We start from the raw sequence: 22,901 nt of genomic DNA, 5'->3' as shown, positions 1-22,901 counted from the left end.
GAGAAACATCCATATGAGAATGAAACATCCATCAGCTGCCTCTTGCATCCCGCCTACCAGGGATCAAGCCCACAACCTGGGCATGTGCCCTGACCAGGATTGAACCTCCAGCCTTTCAGTGCACCAGATGATGCCCAACCGAGTCACACTGGCCAGGGCTAAAGATGGGCAAATATTTAAAGTTCTGAGATAGTTTTGTGGATTTAGTTAGAGCAATAATTCAACAATAAATGGCTTCCCCCACGTAGACTCCATCCACATTTTCAGAATTATGGGGCCCTAGCCGGTGTGGTTCAGTTGATTAGAGCATTGTCCTGTGCACTGAAAGGTCATAGGTTTGATTCCCGGTCAGGGCACATAGCCAGGTTGTGGGTTTGGTCACCGGTCATTGTGCATACAAGAGGCAACCAATCAATGTTCCTCTCTCTCTCTCTCTGTCTAGTGGGTAATCAGATGGTGGCAAAATGTGGGGTATGTAGGAAATTCTGACAGGCACAGAAAACAGTTAAAGAAAGATAGTGTATCATACTGGTGAGGAGCTCAGGTCCTAAGTCACAAATTGGACTGGAACCCACTACTTACTAGCCAGGTAGGCTTCTTGCAATTTGCTTCACGTCTGCAAGTCTCGGTTTTGTTATCTGCAAAATGGGAATAATGTTGGTGGGGAATCCAACACTGCTGATCCCAGCTAGGTGGTTGTTTCATTAAAGTGAATTATACAGGTATAAGTAATCTGTCAAAAGCATGAAACGTGCATTTAAAGTTCAGGTCAGCCCAGTCAGCATGCCTCAGTGGATGAGCACTGACCTATGATCCAGGAGATCATGGTTCAAGTCCTGGTCAGGGCACATGCCTGGGTTGCAGGCTCGATCCCCAGTAGAGGGTATGCAGGAGGCAGCCGATCTATGACTCTCTCTCATCATTGATGTTTCTGTCTCTTTCTCCCTCTCCATTCCTCTCTGAAATCATACTAAAAAAATAAATTTTTTTAAAGAAAAAAAGTCCAGGTCAGTCAGTGATTGGTGGAGTGAGTAGACGGCATTCCTAGTCGTGGCCTATGTTTCCCTTCCCTAGGAAGAAGTGGCTTGGAAGTCAGGCCCGACCCCTGCTTCCTTCCTCACATAACTGGATCAATTGAACAAAGCCTTTCCTAGAAACAAAGCGAAGTCATGCTAAAAATACCTTTGTGTAGTGAGTACAGTATAAAAGGCTTCAAACCTCTTGACAGTGAGAGAAACCAACCTTATAGTTCCTCTGCTGTTTTTAGTGGATTTATTTATTTCTTTGTTTCTTCGGGGCTTTCTCTTCAGAGCCAAGGAGTAGATCCGGACCAGTTCTCGAGTCAGGATTCCAACATGATGCTGGAGCAGAAGGCACCCGTTTTCCCCCAGCAGTACGCGTCTCAGGCCCAGATTGCCCAGGGGAGCTATTCTCCCATGCAAGACCCCAACTTCCACAGCATGGGGCAGCGGCCTAGTTATGCCACACTTCGCATGCAGCCCAGACCCGGCCTCAGGCCCACAGGCCTGGTGCAGAACCAGCCAAACCAGCTGAGGCTTCAACTGCAGCATCGCCTCCAAGCACAGCAGGTATGTTCTCTGTGGTGCCTGGAAGCTGGGGGGCGAGGGCTGTGGGGCACAGGAAGACTGGTGTCAGGTGGCGCAGCAATCCTGCGGCCTTTGGATGGCTTAAATCTCATTCCACACTTTCTCAGAGGGTTAACACTTCTCCAAGATGATCCTACAATTTTCATACTCCTTTCCACTTCCTTTCTTTCTCCTCCACTAACTCCAGTACAGAGTAGCTATCCTTTTATACCTTAACTCCGTTATTTATTAATGGTCTAACCTTGAGTTCTCTGAGCCTCAATTTTCATTCTGTAAAATGGGCTTGTTGTACAGTACAGGGCAGTATGTGTACGTTTAAGGGACAGTTTCTAGCCCAAAGCGAGCACTTGGGACACCAGCTGCTCCTGTCATGAGTCCTATCTCATGACAAAAATAGCCACTATTAGCAACAAGCCCGGGCAGATTTCTATAACACAGCGAGTCACAGGGTTACAGGCTTTCAAATCTCCTTTCATTTCTCTAAGTGCTAAGCACCTGCCTTTTTCTAGTCTTCCTCTTAGCCTCCTTTTCTGATCATGCTCCTCCCTTTCTCCCTTGCAGCCAGCTTGTTTTTGAAATAGTCCAAAATAATTTCCCAGTTATAAGCAATGTGATACCTCATTCAGAACTAGCTTTCATGGGAATCCAGCTGCAGACCCCAGGGCTTTAGTATCCAGTAGCGTGCACATGTTGGGTTGGAAGGGTGATTTGAGATAAAATATATTGTGTGTTTTAAATTATTCCTATGTGTATCCATTTAGAATCGCCAGCCCCTTATGAATCAAATCAGCAATGTTTCAAATGTGAACTTGACTCTGAGGCCTGGAGTTCCTACCCAGGTAAGGAGCAGCCCAGCCGTTGCTTTCACTGTATCCATTTCTCACCCCTTGATGTCCCTCATAAAGTAACTTAGAATGCCATAGGATCCCACGAGCACAGTGGATCTGTAGTGTCATTCAGTCAGGAGGAAATAGGCACGGGGGGTCTCAAATTTTCCACGGCTCTGCACATGTCCATAAGTGATGGTGGTGATGTGAATATTGATTCAGAATATGAATAAATTTTAGTGAGCGAGTGAGTGCACAGATAAGGAATCCACAAGTAATGAGGATCAGCTATATATTGCTGGGGCCCATAAACATCCTGATACCTCTTGCTAACAGCAAGCGCCAGTGTCTCTTCCCTTCACCTCCCCCCACACACCCCTTCTCTCCCTGCCTCTGCTCAGCCTTCTCTGAAGGGCTTCAAGCACCTTTTGGCACCGTGATATGATTTCCCTTCAGACTTGAATGCCCTTGACTGAGACTAAACTGCCATCCTCAGAGTTGATACCAGACCCCTCTTACAGATGGGACTGGAGTTACCATGAGGTCCTTCAGTTAACTGTCCTCTCACCACACGCCCCAAGTTCATTGGTATTAACACTGAATTTACCCGTGCACGTCATTGCAAGTTTCGGAATAGTCACCATCTCTGTAGAACTTAGCTCACATTCTCAACCACCAATAGTTAGCTCTAAAATGTTCTTGCCATGTAAATGTATTTTCCCAATAATTTTGCATGAGACTGTACCGTTTTTTATCCTATTTCTAATAAACAGTTTGTTTTTCAACCTGTGTCTACCCCAATGTTTTCTGTCCTGTGTTGCCCCCATTTCAGGCACCTATTAATGCACAGATGCTGGCCCAGAGACAGAGGGAAATCCTGAACCAGCATCTGCGGCAGCGACAGATGCATCAGCAGCAGCAAGTTCAGCAAAGAACTCTGATGATGAGAGGCCAAGGGTTGAATATGGCATCAAGCATGGTGGCTCCTAGTGGGATGCCCACAAATATGAGCAACCCCCGGATCCCCCAGGCAACTGCACAGCAGTTTCCATTTCCTCCGAACTACGGTACTGGACTTACATCCCCACCACCTTTCTCCAGTCCTTTCTCCCCAGTGTCCCCCAGTCCTGGGTCACAGCTCCTCTCTCACAGCTCTTTGCATGGCTCCCAGATGACTCTGGCTAACCAGGGAATGATAGGAAACCTGGGAGGACAGTTGGGGCCTGTCAGGACTCCCCAGGTCCAGCACAGTACCTTCCAGTCTCTCAGCTCAGGTACCACCTTTTCTCTGAGTGCAGGTCTTACTTTAAGAATGACCGAAGTAAGTGTGCGTGTGTATAGTGCATCTACCAATCGTGTGTGTGTGCGTGTATGAATCTGTGTTTATGTCCATGTTTGTGAACGCAAGTGAATATGTATGTATTTATATTTGAACCTCTGAGTCTAACTCAAACAAATCAATAGATACAATGGTTGACAGACGTATAGAAATGTAAATATTAGAGACATTCTACAACTTTGAAAAATAAAGACTTGAATGATTATACCAAATCTTTAATGAATAGATAATCCTTGAGAAATGCTATATAGAAACCACAATGGAAGCCTCTTAGTTTTCTTCATATTGATTTGTTGTTTAATGTCAGCCTTAAGAGACAAGTGTGTAGTGTCATAAATTTTAATATTTGTGTGCATGTCATGTTCAGTTAACAGTTGAATTGATAAAAGTAAATGCTTACATTAATATTCAAAATGACTTTCCCTATTTTTTATCAGCTTTATAAATAACTATCAAGTCCTTGTGGTGCTTAAAATCATGTCTCCTGTTTCTTTAAAAAAAAAAAAAAAAACCCCAGAAAGATAATATGCAGCTTTTTCCTGTGTGATAGTCAACTTTTCCTTTTAGCTAATTTAAGTATTAATTAAATATGCATGTTTTACATGTCTTCTAGACAAAAATCTGCTTACCTTAACGTCATTCCTGAAATTTTCTGAGGTGTGGCCTCCTTTGTTTCTAAGCCCCTTTCCTCTATTTCCTTTTTAATGATTTAGAAAGTCTTCTAAAAGTTTTTTTTATCCATTTAGTCTAAATGCCATTTGCTTCTAAACTGAACAAGAAGCTTGCATTGAATTTTTTTCCCTTTTCTTGCTAATCCTGGATAGCACTGAAGTACCATAGAGTCCTTTATGAAGACAAATAAGCTCATTGTGAATGCAGTTGCTTATTTGTAAAAATGCATTTGTTTCATAGAGAATGACTTAAGTTCATTAAGTTAAAAATTACTCAAATGTGTTGACTTTTTATAGATAGTTGAACTTTAATTCTGTTTAAACTCTAAACTGTCCTTATAGTGATATATAAAAATTTTAAAGACTATTTTAGGTTAAAGAGAAATATGTGTATTTGACCAGTGTTGATTTGGAAAGGTTATGGGGGAAAATCGTATTTTTTCTCTCTGCTTCTAGCCATGATGGTTAATATGTTCCTAGGCACCACTGTAAGTAATGCAGAGAATTAAGACAGAGATTTTTTTCTTCATACATTTTATCCCAGCTTAGAATCTTTTTAAAATATATGTAATTAACCAGTACATGAGCAGATATTTGAAAGTAATTTTCTATGTGTGTTTGATTTGAATGTTCTCTTTCTCTACCCCGAGTCACTACGATAAAACTAACAGTCTCCTTTGGATTTCTGTTTTGTCTTTTAAGGAATGAGTCAGCAACCTGATCCCGGCTTTACTGGGGCTACCACGCCTCAGAGCCCTCTAATGTCGCCCAGAATGGCGCACACCCAGAGCCCTATGCTGCAGCAGACCCAGGCCAATCCCGCCTATCAGGCCTCTGACATGAACGGATGGGCACAGGGCACTATGGGTGGAAACAGGTATTCTGTTTCTGTGTCTTTTTTATATAAATGATCACCAGGGAATCTTTCTGTAGACCACAAGGCTCTTTTCTGTGGTTTTCTTAACCCCTTTGTGCATACAAGCTATATCAAGTAAACAGCTGAGTAAGCCAGCTTAATTTTTCTAGAACAGAAGTCACCAGAATTTGAAAAAGCTTAGTATGAAATCTTTTCCTGGGAAGTAAAAGGAACTCCCCTAAGAAGGTAGCAGCCTTCCAATTTGTGAGAGACACTGCTGAGGAAGGCAGTACCCCAGAAGCCATCCTTATCTGTACGTGTATTAAAAGCAAACAAACAAAGCTTGTCCAGGACAGACACAAAAGTGGGAAACAGACTTCCAGGCCTTCACAGTGCTGTAGTCATCCCTGCAGCCTCATTGACCACTTCAGGCCCTGCTCTTTCTGCCCTCAGCACTCGCTCACTGCCCCATCCTGGGTTCTCTCCATGTAGATTTGTTCATTTTGAAGTAAATGCCTCAGGAATAAGTGCTCAGAGCTGCCTGCCTGTTTGCGCCAGGGTGCTAACATTGTCATCTTTCCATTGTACTCTAGCATGTTTTCACAACAGTCCCCACCACACTTTGGGCAGCAAGCAAACACCAGCATGTACAATAACAATATGAACATCAATGTATCCATGGCGACCAACACAGGCGGGATGAGCAACATGAACCAGATGACAGGACAGATCAGCATGACCTCAGTGACCTCCGTGCCTACGTCGGGGCTGTCCTCCATGGGTCCCGAGCAGGTGAGCACACCAAGGAGCAGTGTCCTCAGATCATAACCTTTGGCTATTTCTGCATTAAATGTACCTTTCCATGTACTCAGCATCAGCTGTCAACTCCCACATTTATTTTGAAGTGTTTCCTCACCTGTGGTAGTGCTATTAGCAGGAATACTTGTTAATGATGAAACACACATGAAAGAATTCCTGACTGCTCATGCATCTTTTAAAACATTTCTTCTCTTTCTTGTCATTTAAATTTTTCTCTTATTTGAGGAATTTAGCAATAGCTAAAACAAATTTCTAAACATGGAATGGTGAATGTGCTTTTTAAATAGCTTTATTTAGATTTCTAGATTAAGAACTGATTTTTTTTTCTTCCTAAATATAAAACCAGTTGAATCTTAGGCCAAACTACCTGCCATCCAATTAGCTTTAAATGATATTTCACTCATGCAGGGAGACTGACACAGGTGACCCAACACTAGTTCTGTCAACTTTGGATGTGGATGCCATGATTTTCTTGTCAATATGTTTTTTAATGATGCTGTTTTGTGTTAAATAACACTGAAACAGTTATACCACCCCTAATTATACACCAGCCTCAATAGTGAGAAAGAGACTCAAAGCATCTGATACCTCAGATATCCAGCCTAGGGCTCAAAAACCTGTGCTGGGCTGATCCAGAGACAAAGATACTGGTTAATAATTTTTAAATTGTGTTTATAGAAAAATCTTATTTTTAAAGGGCACAAAATGCTTGGCATTCTACTACCTCATTCATTCATTCAAAATATAGATGTGGCAAGGACCCTGAATTGTATTTCATATACGGAGAAATTGAGGCAAGGAAAGTTTAAATGACTTACCAATAAGCTATTGGCAGCACTGTACATTTCAGTTAGATCACAATTGTGAGAATGGGGAAGATTAGAAGTTGGATTAGGTCTATTTAATTCTGAGGTTGGTAAACCACAGTTTACTGAAAATTTACTGAATTTTGCAGTGCCTCAGTGTTTTATTCTATATCAAGATATTAAGAAAAAGGGACATCTGTAATATTTTAAACAAAAATAAAATTAAAAAAAAAAAAGATGTTAATAAAAAGGCATAGTAGTGCATGAGAGAATTTAAAACCCTTGGCAATTTAAGAAAGTTCTGTGCATGTGTGTAATAATAAAAAAGACTTTTATCTTTTCAGTGGAGAATAGTGTTAATGTTAAATTTTCTACAAAAATGGGCCACTAGTGGTTCCTGACTTGCTTTCTAGGAAAAGTGTACAGAGTAAGGGCAGCTGAGATGGCCTAGTCTAGTGTGGGTCCTAGTTAACCTACCCAAGTGTAAATTGGTGCATTTGTAGTAGTCTAGATTGCTTTGAAACTTTTGCATGAATTTCAGCCTTTCGAATATCACAATTATTTTAGAAGCCCCCAAAACACACCTGCAGTGTATCTTATGACAAAATCAGTCCTCTATCAGCATTTGTACATTCACTTTGTAATTTGCAAAAGACATGTACCAATGCTAATGAATAGTTCACTTAGTCGTGGAAGGTTCCCCAAATTCAGCTGAGTTTTGGGTATTCACATTGGCTCCTGCTAATCAATAATTTGCCTGAGTAACGAGGATATGAGGGACCTCTCAGACAACTTCAAAGTCCCAACTATGAATCATTGGTCTAATTCAACCCAAAAAAGTGAACATGATATGACATGAAAATGTTTCTAGTGTGATCATCTCTATTGAACTTCTATACAGAATGCAAATAAAATTTAATTTGAAGGCAGCTAGTATAAGTATTTATTTTCATGTTTCTCCATACTCCCCCCAAAATATATACATGGAAAGATAGAGGGCTGTAGCCACATAGTCATCTTTCCCTGTCATTTTACTATAACCCAACAAAAGGAAGGTTTGTGGTTGGTTGGTCCCCCGTTACACTTTTGGACATCCTGCTAAAAATAGTTACTGTCCTGTCTTGTTGCCCTCAGGTTAATGATCCTGCTCTGAGGGGAGGTGGCCTTTTCCCAAACCAGCTGCCTGGAATGGATATGATTAAGCAGGAGGGAGACGCATCTCGGGTAAGAAACAGCGACGAAATGTGTGAATAGGGTAAAGTGAACATGAATATTTTATAGACCAAAATTGGCAGATATATTGAAGATAGTTATAATAATGCTTATGATTTTTTTTAAAATACCTTCTAATTTTATCTGACTTACAGTGGTTTTGTGTGAATAATTATTCTTTTACGCTAATTTTAATTGAGCTGTTGGTGGTGTGTGAATTAAAAGCACAAATTTTGGCCCTAATGGTGTGGCTCAGTGATTGATTGTCAACCCATGCAACAAGAGGTCACTGGTTCGGTTCCAGGTCAGGACACGTGCCTGGGTTGTGGGCTCGATCTCTGGTGGGGGGGCGTGCAGGAGGCAGCCAATCAATGTTGATGTTTCTCCGTCATCAGTGTTTCTCTCCCTCTCCCTTCCTATCTCTCTAAAAATCAATAAAAACATATTTTTTAAAAATTAACAAAAAACAGAGCACTAATTTTGCCCTGGAATGATATTATAGCAAAGCAAAACATAAAATGGCAGTGAATTAGTCATATTATGGCAAACCATTTAATTTCTTTTTGCTTTTTAAGTGTGTGTCTATATTCCATTTGTTTAGGCAACAGTCTTGTATATTATTTCCCTGTTACCTTAGACACTTGTTCTAAGGAGAGTAATATTATCATATTCAACATATCTTAAAACAGTAGAATAATTAGTAGTTAGAACCCAACTGAACTGTGTGCCCGGCAGGAGCTGTTACAGGAGCTGTGTGCACTTTGGTCTGTGGGATACACAGGATGTATCCCTTTGGACAAGGGATACATGAGCACTAGATAACTCTCTTTTAAGTTAAAAGTTCTCTCTCAATGGAGAAGATGTAGGATTAATGTTGAATTTCCTACAAAGAAGTGGATCTTGGATGGTTTTGTTGAGATTATCATTCAGGTTTAGAAAGCAGTGGATGACGGTGTATGTGGACTTCCCTGTGTGGCTTCTTTGGTTCAGAGAAGCAGTCACCAGGCAGTGCTGGGCGTGGTGGAGAGGTGAACACTGGGCAGGGTGTTTACCTTCACGCACTTCCAGGTGCCTGATGGGTGCCCATCAGAAGGAATGGAACGATTATTGTAAGGCTCACGAAAGGCAACTTCAGTAAATACAGGAGGCACTTCCCCCCAGGTGCCTCTCGGGAGCCATCATGAGAGTTCTCTCCCTGACATCATCTAGCCGGACCACTGAACCCTCTCACTTTCGGTTTTTCTCCAGATCCCTCTTGAGTCTGACTTATCCGTCTGTCCTCTGTTTATGCTGAACGTTAAGGCCAGAGAACAGTCTGTCATGGACGCTCTCGTTTTCTTCAGAGAATGCTGTATATAGTATATCCCTTCTAATCCATGAGTAATAATGACATCACTGTGCATGTGTCACCGAGCCGCTGACATGTGCACAGGAGCTTCAGTCACTTCACCCTGTGCCGCTGTGGTGTGCTCTGCACTGTGACAAATCAACGGACTTTTTTTTCAGAATTTTTATTGGTAATCGGGTTCCATTTGCTGAGCTTAAAACAAGTGTGATTCATTATTAATTGAATCTGTGTTTCATTTATCTTGAAATGGAGATTAAAATTATACCTTGCTTTAAGCAGAGCTAGTATATACAATTGTGAGCTTACCAAAAAACTATGTAGAGGAGGGCAGGTATTCTGTTTAGCTGAAAGAGTCTTCCTTTCACAGGAATTATTATAGTATTCCTTTACATTTTAACATTTAAACATAGTAAAATTGAGTTTAGTACTCAGCCTCACGTCTCTTGTATAAAGTGTAATTGTAATTACTTGTTTTCACTAGTGTTATGGAAACTAGGATCAGCTTTGAGTTGGTGATGATGCTGATGCTGATGACATTTACTGAGCACTTACTATGTCCCAGGAACTATTTAAACACTTTATGTACATCATATATTGGGTGCAGAAGGGTCAAATGATTCCCACTCGGTGACAGCCAGGATGGCAGGCTGGCAGTCAGAGCCTTGGAATATTTCCATGTAAAATCATGTAAGTGACACAAATTAGGAATAAATACAATACAGAGAGAAGTGCATAAAATGTTCTTCTCAGACGTCTCCTGGGCTAATTTTCTCAGCTTGGGAGGGAGGATTGTGCAAGTGTCCAGGAGCATAACTCCACCTCTGACCCCCAGGATTCGGTATCTGACGAGGTTCCCCAGGTTGCTTTTCAAGGTACTATGGTGAAATTCATTGTTTTGGGCTGACTTCCTCCCTAATCTTACTTAAGCTAGGTAATCTTTAATGTCCCCGATGTGCTAAAATTCTGTGTCTAAGTATCTAAATCCCAGAAGCAGTGTTATATGTTCCCACAGCAACTAATATTTCTCCCCACATAGCTCAGATCACGTTGTTACTTAATTGTCTACCTGGCCTATTCACAGTGTTTTGATAGCAGTGAACAGAAATGTCTTGTTATGATCATATCCCCAGCTCCTGGCACAGAGTAGGTGCTCAATTAATATTTCCTAAATGAATGAAAACTTTAGGAAGAGGCAGAGATAATCAATAGCTAAAGGAAAAACATTGACAGATACACTCCTACTAACCAGAGAAACATCTCCACATGATTCTTGCTCACTGCAAAAACAACCAACCAACCCTGGGTATCCAGACATTCAAATCATCAGCACATAGCAGCCAGAAACTAGCAAGGATACTTGTTGAGCAAAAACCCTGGGTGATGTAGCTTGCTGAAGCCAGGGAGAACGTACCCATGGAACCTTGGGAGTATCTCACTCAGTAAAGGACAGTCAAGAGGGGCCTTTGATAGGAAGTGAGTTTGTACTGGGTAATGTTGAGGAAGGATTAAGAAAGTGGTGGTCACTTCTGGGTGGGATGCTGTCAAAAGGCAAGGGTAGGCCCTGGCTGTTGTGGCTCAGTGGTTAGAACGGCAGCCCTCGGACTGAAAGATCCAGAGTTCAGTTCCAGCCAAGGGCATGTGCCTCAGTTGCAGGCTCAATTCCCTGCCCCTGTCGGGGCACATGCAGGAAGCAGCCAATCGATGTGTCTCTCTCACATTGATGGCTTCTCTCTCTCCCTCCTTCCTACCCTACCTCCCCTCCACTCTCTGAAAAGCAATGTAAAAAATATCCTTAGGTGAGGATTTTTAAAAAAAAAAAGGCAGGGGCAGTTCAGCAACTGGGAGTCTCTAATCTTTCTTGAGCAGGTGGGAGGGATTAAATTGGGCTCGGATGTCATTGCTGAGGGAGCAGCAGTCATTCAGAGGAGCGATCGGAACCATTGCAGTGTCCTTCAGAAACTGGCCTTTGCGAACATTGTGTATGTTCAATGAGGAACAGTCCATCTGCTTGCATCAAAATCGAGTGAAACTCATCCAGAGGCAGCCTTTGGGGTTGACATTATTTAAAACAGCCACGTATTTTGATGTTTTTGTGATGGGCTCTATGATGATTTTATCAAAAATTCAGAGATCTTTCACAACTTTCTCTGTTTTCCTGCAGAAATACTGCTGACACTGAAGGTAGCTGGTTGCTTCTTTCTTCAGCTGACTGGGCTCACTTGCTCAAAACACTTACTGGTCTGGAGAGCTGCGTCCATTTGTTTTGACCCCACCGACCCGCCGGCCAGTTCTGCCCAAGTGAGCTCAGCAGATGCCGGGCCTGGCCCCGGGGAGCAGCTGTTGCAGGAGGAGCTGCCTCCTCTCGACAGCCTGAAGCTTGCGTCCAGACAGTTGCTCAGTCTGTTCACTGCATTCACCTTAGTGCAACTTAGATCTCTCCTGCGAAGTAAATGTTGACAGGCAAATTTCATACCCATGTCAGATTGAATGTATTTAAATGTACGTATTTAAGGAAAACAACCATGCTCTTGTTCTGTTCCTGTTTGGTTCCAGACACTGGTTTCTTGCTTTGTTTTCCCTGGCTAATCAGTCTAGTACAAAATATTCAGATTTCATCTAGGGGAAAGAAAAGGATTTTTTCTAAAAATCAAACTGCATTTGGGATAAAAGCAGGGCAGACACCATGGACAGCACTGTATGGACAGACACCCAAGAAGTGAAGACCAATATCTTTGTAGAAAGCTCTCAAGACCAAGTTGGAAAGAGGTTCCAGTTAATGAACAGATAAGAAGGAGCGTGAGAGGGCTGTTCACATTAACAAGTACTGTTTCCTTTTTTTTTTTTTTGTTAAAACCAAATGAGTTCATCTGAATCATTAATCAAGAAGAAATATTTTTCATTTCCACATTAAGTTCCTGTTAGACTGATCAGACAGCTTGGATTAGCATCTCCTCTTCCTGACTCTTCCCTTCCCCTGCCCCCCCCCACACACACACACACTTTCATTCATTTAAAAAATAAAAACAACAGAAACCAGGTAAGCCCCTTGTTTCCTTAAATTTTTTTAAATGTTTTGCCAGCCACTTAGCAATTGCTAACTTAAATTTCGGAAAAATGCATTTACTGGCAAGGAGAGGAGCAGAGTCAGGACGATGCTGGTCCCACTGAGACACCTGCTTCAGGAGCATGTCCGTCTTGTTCCCCAGCCACACAGGCCCACAACACAGGAAGCCCTGGCGTGTTTAACACTGACAGCAGATACGTGACAGGTGTCACCTCCGCCGTGTGTTTTTTATTTTGTTTTTTTAGCAGTGCTGACTAAGCCGACATTTTGTAAGGTACATAAAATCCAATTTCTATGTAAACAAGCAATAATTTAAGTTGAGGACTTAAGTGTTTCAATTGTATAATTTTTTGTGAGGTATACATATTGTGGAATTGACTCAAAAATGAGGTACTTCAGTATTAAATTAGATATCTTCATAGCAATGTCTCCTAAAGGTGTTTTGTAAAGGATATCTATGCCTTGATTAGACCTAATTTGTAGACTTAAGACTTTTTATTTTCTAAACCTTGTGATTCTGCTCATAAATCATTTATCTAATCTATATGATATGCAGCCGCTGTAGGACCCAGTTCTTGATTTTTATATGTTTATATTCTTTCTTAATGAACCTTAGGAAGACCACATGTTACTGAGCAGGCCACTTTTATGGTTGTTTCTCTTGCCCCCTCGGGAAGGGGAATAGTCTTTTATTAATTGGTGTCAGTTTCAGACAAGTGCAATACCAAGAAACTGATTACCTTTTTTGAGCTATTTCTCCCCAACCCCTAAGACACATACTTTCTTACCTAAATTTCAGAATGATGTCTTTTTGATGTCTAAAAAGCAAAGCATTTTATATCTCACTAGCCAGGCTTTTTAGGAACAGAGAGGTTTTTCCTTGAAATGTGACTGTTTATTTGTGGCAGGGTGGACAATGGACAAACTACCCCTATTTATATTTATATCTCTCCCTATATGTACAAATGATGGATTATAGAGAGAGATATAGCCCAAAGATAAATGATAAATAGACAGTCTGAAGATGTTGCTCCATACTAAAGAAATGTTCTGGAAATTTGCATTTCGATACTTTTTTCCACTTGAGAGGGGTCTCACTACAGGGAGGTGGCCCAGGAACAGCACCTCTCAGGGCCACCAGTCCACATGCCCCCCTCACAAGGCTCTACTCTCCTCAACCAGACCATTGCGTTGCCCACCTGCGATGGATGAAACAAGCAGACGCTGGCCCAGAACTCCATGACTGCTCGGCGTGGCGAGGCTTGCGTCCTGTGCAACGCAATGTGACCAGCTTTAAGTTGCTTTTAGAAACGTAACTTAGAATGACTTTAACTTCACACAGCACAAAGGAGAAACGGAGTTTAAGCTAGATTTGTTTTGTTTTGTTTTGAGTTTTAAGTCCCATTTCACTATAATACTGTCCAAAAATTATCTGTGTATCTTTTACTGTTTATTCACCTGCCCACTGTGTTTTCACGTCAACCCCAAGTCAGACAAATCTGCAAACCAGTGATGCTGGTCATTTCGAATAATTCATGATCATGGCTGTTTTGAAGGAAAAGAGATTACAAATTCTCTTACGGCTCAGATCAGGGAATGGATTTTGCTTTACATCTAATTAAGAGAAGAAAAGTAAGTGAAGGAATCCTCTGATCATATTGATCACTATAGAAGCAAAGCCAAATCGATCCCCTTCGTTATCAGTATTTCTCATGCTGTACACAGTAAATTTGTTAGGCTGAGTCCTTGGTTTTTGTTTAATAGGACAAAGAATCAGTGTTTTACTTCTATTACTAAATGTGAAAAACAAATAATGTGAAAAGTATACATACATTCACTTGGTTATAAGACTCATTTAAGTGTTCATGTAATGTGGTGAGTTGGAAAGTGAAGTGAGCTCTTTTGCTACAATGAATTCGTTTGACTCAAAGATTAAAATGCCCCCTCCCACGTGTATCTCCTATGGCCTGTAATAATTGAAAGCAATGTTTTTGCAGTTTATATAATGCAATTTTTAATCTGTGTTTAAAAATGGAGTTCATATGGGCTGAACACATAAAATGGGTGGCACACATCCACTGTAGAACCCAAAGATACACAATCAATTTTGAAATGCAACTTAAGCCATTAATTGTTGGTGTGAATTTAAAATTTTCTAGTATTTGTATGGTAGTATGCTGCCTAAGAGCAAAGCATTCTCTGCACAAAAGAAAATTACTGTAGTGGCTTCGATTTTAATTAGAATTTTCTCCCTGGTATTTCTTTATAGACTAAAACAAAATCTTTTAAGTTTCTTACTACAGGTAAAAGCTATGTGCAAGAACCTCAAAATGCTAAAATCTAGCATAATGCCTTAGATCTGTTTTTAAGTCTTGTATATTCCTACATAGCTGTCCGATGTATTATATTTGTATAGTGAATTGTGTACAATTTTTGAATAAGTACATCATCACTTAACCTTTATGTTGTTGGATAGTGATGATGATACATTTCTCCAAACATTTAACTGTCATTTTTTTCCCTTTGTCATTTGTGGGTTTTATTTGTACAGTTCCTCATGAAGTTGCATCTGAGATGTGTGTATATGAAAAGATTATACAAGGGTAAAATTAAGCAATATATTAACTATGGTTCTTCAGGAGAAAGCTTACAGTGTTTCAGGTCGTGGTTTATTTTCCAAATGGAGTTGACTCTGAACATCACCTTGTTCATCTGCATCGATGTTTGTATTTCTCGTGTGAGCAGTTTATGCAAAGGTAGATATATTCAGAGAAATTTTAAATACATTTATGCAAGTTAATATTGCTTTGCTGATGCTCTTTGCTTATTTGATGTTAAATAATGCTATTGTAAATAAAGAATTCTGTTGTTATTGCATCATTTAATAAATTTTAATGCCTTCGGGTTTTACATGGCTTTGGAGAGTGTCATGTGTTTGTATTGTGCCTTCATTCCTAAGTGCATTAAATTTAAAATACCTGACTTGTAATTTAATAATGTCTTGCATATATGCAGGAGTGGACACTGTGCCCTGCACATTAACATTTGGTTGTCCTGGTAACCCATTTTATAGATTTTTAATTTGAAGCCAAGAGGGGTGAGTTTTGTTTAAGATTCTCCAACACTTAATGGCAAATACAAGCCGAATCCAGGTCCACTGAGTCCTCAGTGATGTTACTACTACTCTCACCAGACTGTGCCACCTCTTGCCTGTTTCTCCAGAAATATTTATGAGAATAATGTGGACTCCTAACTGGCTTAAGCTTATACGTTGCACATTAGCATATTCATGATAGTTTAGATTGACTTGTGGATAATTGATAAACAGTGTAGGTACAATACCTAAAACCCAGGTCAAAAACTATATGAAATACTAGTAAATACAATCTGGAATTACATTTTTAAAAGATAACAAAATCGCCCAGCCAGGTGTGGCTCAGCAGGTTGGGCGTCGACCTAGGATCCAGGCGATTGCGGTTCGATTCCCGGTCAGGGCACATGCCCGGGTTGCGGGCTCGATCCCCAGTTGGGGGCGTGCAGGAGGCAGCCGATCAATGACTATCTCATCATTGATGTTTCTGTCTTTCTCCCTCTCCCTTCCTCTCTCTCAGATCAATAAAGATATATTAAAAAAAAAAAAAAAGTGATGATAAAACTGTCAGTGCTATTAACTGATTAACAAGTTGAAGGAAAAAGAACAGTTAATAGATGCCATTCGATAAATTTGCATAGGATACATTTCAGCCCCCGTTTATGAGGAGATCTCTAGGAAAAATGAACCTCTAGGAAGGGTAAATGTCCTAAAGTTACTTGAGTTACCACATAAGAGGCAATCCCACTGTGCTACATCTTACTTAATGATGAAATATGCCTGGCCAGTAGGCAGCCAATCAATGATTCTCTCATTGATGTTTCTACCTCTCCCTCTGAAATCAATAAAATCATTTTTTTAATGGTGAAATATCAAAAGTATTAATTATAACAAAAGAAAGCCCACTAACAATGCTAAGAAATGGGGTATTATTACCTGAATGGAAGAGGGAAGACATTCAGCCAGTTTGACCATCTTTAGGAAAAACCCAAATGAATCAATTGGCCCTTGGAATGAGTCAAAAAGCTCACTGAGCCCAACCGGCTGGTTCAGTGGTTGATGTCAACCTATGATCCAGGAGATCAGAGTATGATTCCTGGTCTGGACACATGCCCAGGTTGAGGGCTTGATCCCCAACGGGGTGTGCAGGAGGCAACGGTCAATGACTCATCATTGCTGTTTCTATCTCTCTGAAATTATTCAACAGACTTTTTTTTTTAATTAAATAAATACGCCTGTTTTTTTTTTTAAATCTACAATGTGATGGTATTTGGAGGTGAGCTTTTTGGGGTGATTAGGTCATGAGAATAGAGCCCTCATCAGTGGGATTAGTGCCCTTATAAAAAGACCCAGAGTGGCCAGTGTGGCTCAGTGATTGAGCATCAATTCATGAACCAAGAGGTCACCGGTTCTATTCCGAGTCAGAGCACATGCCCAGGCTGCAGGCTTGATCTCCAGTAGGGGGTGTGCAGGAGGCAGCCAATCCATGTTTCTCATTAATGTTTCTATCTCTCCTCTCTCTCCCTCTCTCCCTAAAAATAAATAAATATTTTAAAGGAGAGAGAGATTCGGAGAGCTGCTTTGCTCCTCCCACCATGAGAGGACACAGGAGAAGATGGCCATCTGTGACCTAGGAAGTGGGTTCTTACCATAGGTCATATCTGCTTCACCTTGACCTTGGTCTGCCCAGCCTAGAGCACTGTGAGAATAAATGTGTTGTTTTTAGCCACCCAGTGTATGGTCTTGTTATAGCAGGCGGAACAGACTAAGACACCTAACTTCATTAGGGACCCATAAGATGAGCCACAGATGGCAATAGGCTGACGATAACACACACACACACACACACACACACACACGAACAACTAACAGGCTTGAGTAAATGAACTGTGAACAAACTTTTATCTACACTTTCCAAAGACTGACAAACATTCATGAAACAGAACAACTAAAGTAGCAAGAGGAAAGAATGGACGAGAGGAGTTCAGCACTCATTTGGTTTAAAAATAATAGTGGAACATTGGAACAAAAAGGAATTTCAGGCTTATATTAGCCCCTGACCACCACTTTAAAAACAAGGAAACCAAGGCTAGATTTGCAGAAGTCCTGGCTTTATTTACCAGGTGGACTTTGTGTTGGCTATTGGCTGAATTCCTCTCAGCCCCAACTCCACTCTATTTGGGTGCTTTATAAAAATGAATCAGAGGCCTTAGCCAGTGGTTAGAGCATCCGCCAGAGGACTGAAGGGCACTGTGCCCCGGTTGCAGGCTCGATCCCCGGCCCTGATCGGGGCACGTGCGGGAAGCAACAAATGATGTTTCTCTCTCTCTCTTTCCCACTCTCTCTGAAAAGCAATGGGGGAAAATCCTCGGCTCAGGATTTAAAAAACGGAAAGAATCAGAGTCCTTGAAGCCTCCAGCTGGCACCGAAGCGTGGTCAGCAGAGGGCGCCGGAGAGGCGTTCCAGGGGGCAGGCGCGTCGCTGCCCGGCTCTGGTGCCGTCTCAGCCGGATCCAGCAGGGGGCGCGGCTTCCCCAGGGCCCTCCCGCTGCCTGCGCCGGGGCCGCAGCCCGCAGCCCGCCGCCCGCAGCAGGAGCCGGCAGCTCCCCGCCGCCCGCCGCCCGCCGCCCGCCGCCCGGGCCGCTCCCGCAGGTGGCTTTGCAGCGAGCGCCTCCTGGGGGTCATTCCCGTGAGCGGCTTTCCCAGCACCCAGACGGCTGCTTTCCCGCAGGTCCCCCCAGCGTGGCACCCCCGCACCCGTCTGCCGCTGCGAAGTCAGGGCCGAGCCTTTTCCAGCAGGGTCTGCGTCTCAGCCGCGGGGAGTGGGCGGCTGGTGGGTACAGTCTCATGTACTGTTTCATGTTAATTCTTCCTGTGTTCTTTACAGTTCTCTCTACTTCTTACGATTCGATCCCAGTTCGCTCCAATCCCCTGCTATAGGTAATAATTCTTTATATGAAGCTTTCCCTGTTGAAATCATTGTATGGTTTCTCTCTCCTGATTGGTCCCAGACTGATAAAGAATTTTAAAGAAATCTAGCTCTACTGGGGCTGTACTGGATGAAAGGAAATCCTGCTCTTTGAAGGTAAAATTTTTGTACATAGGAGTAATCTATTGTATATCAGATACAAATTATTGAAACTCCAAAAACTAATGAAAACCAGAGAAATTGTTTACAATTTCCAGTTTTCTTATGTACTTTCTCTAAGAAAAATTAACGTATCTTGAATTCTTCCAAACAAAGGATGAACTAAGGCTAAATTAAGAGAAGGCCTGAGGGGAGAGGGTGTCAGATGCAGGGTGGAGGGATCAATGGGGGGGGGGGGCATCTGTAATACTTTCAACAATAAACTTTTTTTAAAAAAGAATGTCCAGTAGTATAAGTGTTAGAAATAACAATATTAGAGGTAAACTAGAAGGGAGATGGGAACTAACCATATTGAGGCCTGCAGACATTGTATACATTTTCTCATTTTTAAAAAATGGATATTTTCAAGAAAAAAAATAGGATGCGAGCACTTAGGAAAGAGAACAGGTAACTAATAGGAAATAAGACAAGAAAATCAATGAAATTCATAAATTGTGAAAAACAGACATTTCCTTTTCCTTATCTACCTTATAGAAAAGGTTGCAAAAGTTTAAACTGACATTTTAAAAAATCAGTAAAGTAGATTCTGGAAAGATGGTACCTGAGCAAGTACCATCTCCTCTCTCCTTCAATCAGTTTATCCCCTCTCTGGAGACCAGAAGAGCCCACAGGCTTCTTTGAAGCAGCAGACTCCTCTGACAAGTGGGTGTTGGGAGACAATTCTCCACTGGTCTCTCTACACATCTTGCCAGCAAGCAGACTATCCTCTGCTCTGGACTATGTTTTCAAGATATTTGGATGGCAATCTTGGAAGATAGAGTTTCTCCCTTCAGAGTAAAAAGCAAGTTTGCTTACTGTCGTGGAAGACAGAGCAAAGAACAGGCATGATCACTGCCCATTACAAAAGATTCCAGTAGCCCTGGCCAGTGTGGCTCAGTTGGTTGAGGGTCAGCCCATGCACTGAGAGGTCACTGGTTCAATTCCCGGTCAGGACACATGCCTGGGTTGCAGGCTTGTTCCCCTGTAGGGGGCATGCAGGAGGCAGCCAATCAATGTCTCATGGATGTTTCTCTTTCCCTCTCTCCTCTCTCTAAAAATCAATAAAAACATGTTTAAAAACATATACATATATATTCCAGTACCCTATGTTTCTGTCATACAGCCCTATGTAACCCTCTTTGCATTGTCCTGTGGAATTGGGACTTGGAGAACTGGTCCAAAAATGCTGGCTGGTTGGAAAGTAAAGTATTCTCAGTTCTGTACGACCCTGGGATTGTCTGGCCTACAGCTTTCCAGTGGTTCTTTCCCTGGCCTCGGTAGTTTCCTCTCATACATGCACAGGCCAGTACTTAGTAATAGATTCAAGGAGAACCCTTTGCTGATTTCCGGGTCCTTCCTCATTGGTATCCTGCCCCACAAATTCCAGAAAGTGACCGGCCTGGAGCATGTCTGCCTCGGGCCAGCCTGTAGTATGTGGGTTCTTCATGCAGGAAAGATTTCACATGAGTCCAGGTGATTTTGAAAGAACGTTTATTAAAGCTGGGGGCAGTGAAGCAGGGAAGGGCCCAGGACAGAGGAAGCGATAGGCAGGAGCCCAGGCGGGGCTGCTTTGGCGCTCTAGAAAGCTTACGGGAAAGAAATGAGCCAGAGCGCGTCTGCAGTCAGCTCACTAGCGAGTCAGAGAAAAGGAACCTTGGTGACAGGTTCAGGGGTTAGCCCAGGATGAGCTGGTGCTGCCCATTGCTCCCCTAGTTGCAAACCTCATGGGGTCCCTTGGAGTTCAGGAGACTTCCCCTGAGGGGGAAGATATGGGGGAAGGGAAAGGCGGGAATGTGCTCCCAGGAGGGAGAGCAAACCTAAAGTTCTCTATCTTTATCTGTTTTTGCTGAACATAAAGATTTACATAGACTCTCTAACAGTTACTTTAATCTTATTCTTATCTATGGTTACATTTTTTCTCAAATTTCCATTGCTGTGTATTCCCCCAACCCAGGGTCATGCTTGCCAGAGGTTTGTCTATTCTACCGCTCTTTCCAAAGAAGCAGCTAAGGTTTTATCTATCAATTCCATTATTTTTAGCTGTTCAATCCATCAAGTTTGGGTTTTTTTTTTATTAATCCTTTCCTCCTGGTTTCATTAAGCATGTTTAGTTGTTCTGTTTCTAGATTCTTGAATTCTTATTTTGTTTATTTTCTATCCTATTTATATATTAAAAGCATCTATGGCTAGGATTATTCCCTACCTCTGGCTTTGGCGGCTGCCATTGTGAATAATCACCCCCACCACTTGTGTAAAACAGAACCAGAACAACAACCCTATTAGTTACTCGATTATCACTGTGCAGTGTTTGTGCTTTGAGTATCTTTTCTTCAATCAGAACCTCACCTCATTTACATCAAGCATGGCCTTGAGAAATCAACCCATCAAATAGTACTAATACTTCTGATATCCCATCCTAGGAACTTCCAAACTCAAACTAGGAGAAAGAAAAACCACATGTTCATTTTCCATAGTGCGAAGCCATTTCAGAAGTGTGTGAGGGCTATTCTCACAAGTTGTTTTATTTGAGGAGGAGGCTTTCCAGAATTTGGAAGTCCCAGGAGACTCAGCTGTGACCCCCCAACCCCCATCATGTACCAGGACCCTTAATTTGGGCACCACATGAGCCACCTGCATTTTTCCAGTTGAAGTTCCTGCCCCTAAGCAGAGAGGTGAATCACATCCTAGGTTTGAGCTCCAATTTCACTGACATTCCTAATTTTCTCAGGAATATTAGGTGTCACCCACTGAAATCTGTCTTCCTGACTAGACCTATATTTCTAAAAATCATTGGTGAAACTATGTTTTCCATCTCACCTTACCTTTAGCTTTTCCTGTCTTACAGTGTGTCATCAGCTAAAGGAGGAGAAAGAGTGAAGAATGGCCAGTGAGCAGAATCCCAGTAGGTGCGTGACGTGAGGATTGGCAGGTTGAAGGTCTTGCCCTTGGTGCTCCTCGGCAGATGAAGTGTGCCTTGGATAACCATCTAAAAACCTTTCAAAATCTATATCCTTCCAACCTATCTTTATGTCCCTAAGAACTGGTCTGGGGGAAAAAGATCTTCAAAAACTTTGATCACCAGTGCTGCAGTTTTTAGGCCTGTGGTCAGACAGCCTACCTCTGGCTGGGCCTGAAGTCAGAGGTGCACAAACAACATATCTGACTCATCTTCAATTTTCTTTCTTTCTTTCTTTCTTTCTTTCTTTCTTTCTTTCTTTCTTTCTTTCTTTCTTTCTTTCTTTCTTTCTTTCTTCTTTCTTTCTTTCTTGATTTAGAGCGAGAGAGAAATGTCAATCTGTTGTTCCATTTATTTATGCATTCATTGGTTGATTCTTGTATTGAACCCGAAACCTTGGCATATTGGGACGACGCTCTAACCGACTGAGCTACCCAGCCAGCACATTTTCAATTTTTATGGGGCCATCTCAGTCCAGGCCCAGACCTCCAGCAGGCTAAACACCTGTTTCTTATGTATTTTCTCATTATAACTCAAATTCTGGTGCGTATCTTACAAAATGACATGATTTACCAACTGTGGAACTTTCAACATGAGGACCTTTCCATTTTCAATTTGAGGAACTTACTTTCAACATGACCAAAATTGTTCATCTTGTGAGCACCTTAAAACAAGGGGCAAAAGGGAAGGACAGCAAATGTAATTGCTTAATTTGGTATTTAATGGTCAGCCATTATGGCTAATAGGAAGAACCTTAGAATTTAAGATAGTGCAGGGGAGCTATGATCCCAGCCTCCATCAACTAGCACACGTATTAATAGGTCCTTGGGGTGATCAGCCCTAGCTTGAAAGGTCCATTGGAAGGACCTAGGAAACAATCCGTGTATTCCTGAGGTCCACCAAACAACAGGGGCAAAAGAAAGCACAAAATGTGGTGCAGTCCTTACTGAAAGCAATACCCATTTTATTTTGAATTAAGATTGACTAAATATTAATTCTTAAAAAAAAAAAAAGAAAATTCATTGAGGATTTTAGCAATCACCTTCAGATAACAATCCGAGATAGACCCATAGACAGACGCTTTTGCCACACTAGCCTCGTTTTTTACCAACAGCCTTAAGCCAGGAACCAGGGCTTTGGTGGTCCAAGACTAGAACAGCAGTAGCTCCTCTGATAGTG

The 22,901-nt window shown here is 41.8% G+C and overlaps 1 protein-coding gene across 7 annotated transcripts in view; it reads left to right on the top strand.

The window, feature by feature from the left end:
* NCOA2 (nuclear receptor coactivator 2) overlaps positions 1–15,459 on the top strand; it is a 248,316-nt gene extending 232,857 nt beyond the window's left edge. For all 7 annotated transcript variants that reach the window (XM_087825436.1, XM_087825432.1, XM_087825433.1 and 4 more), the window contains 7 exons: positions 1,311–1,589; positions 2,369–2,446; positions 3,267–3,501; positions 5,147–5,321; positions 5,894–6,092; positions 8,060–8,149; positions 11,647–15,459. In XM_087825436.1, the coding sequence (XP_087681562.1) occupies positions 1,311–1,589; positions 2,369–2,446; positions 3,267–3,501; positions 5,147–5,321; positions 5,894–6,092; positions 8,060–8,149; positions 11,647–11,658 (1,068 nt within the window). In that variant the 3' untranslated portion in view covers positions 11,659–15,459. The remainder of the gene's footprint in view (positions 1–1,310; positions 1,590–2,368; positions 2,447–3,266; positions 3,502–5,146; positions 5,322–5,893; positions 6,093–8,059; positions 8,150–11,646) is intronic.
* Positions 15,460–22,901: the final 7,442 nt, after the last annotated feature.

This window comes from Miniopterus natalensis, chromosome 16 (assembly GCF_054644295.1).
Source record: "Miniopterus natalensis isolate mMinNat1 chromosome 16, mMinNat1.hap1, whole genome shotgun sequence".
Taxonomy (NCBI): domain Eukaryota; kingdom Metazoa; phylum Chordata; class Mammalia; order Chiroptera; family Miniopteridae; genus Miniopterus; species Miniopterus natalensis.
The sequence above is the reverse complement of the archived record's forward strand: the minus strand, read 5'-3'. Positions and strand labels throughout refer to the sequence as shown.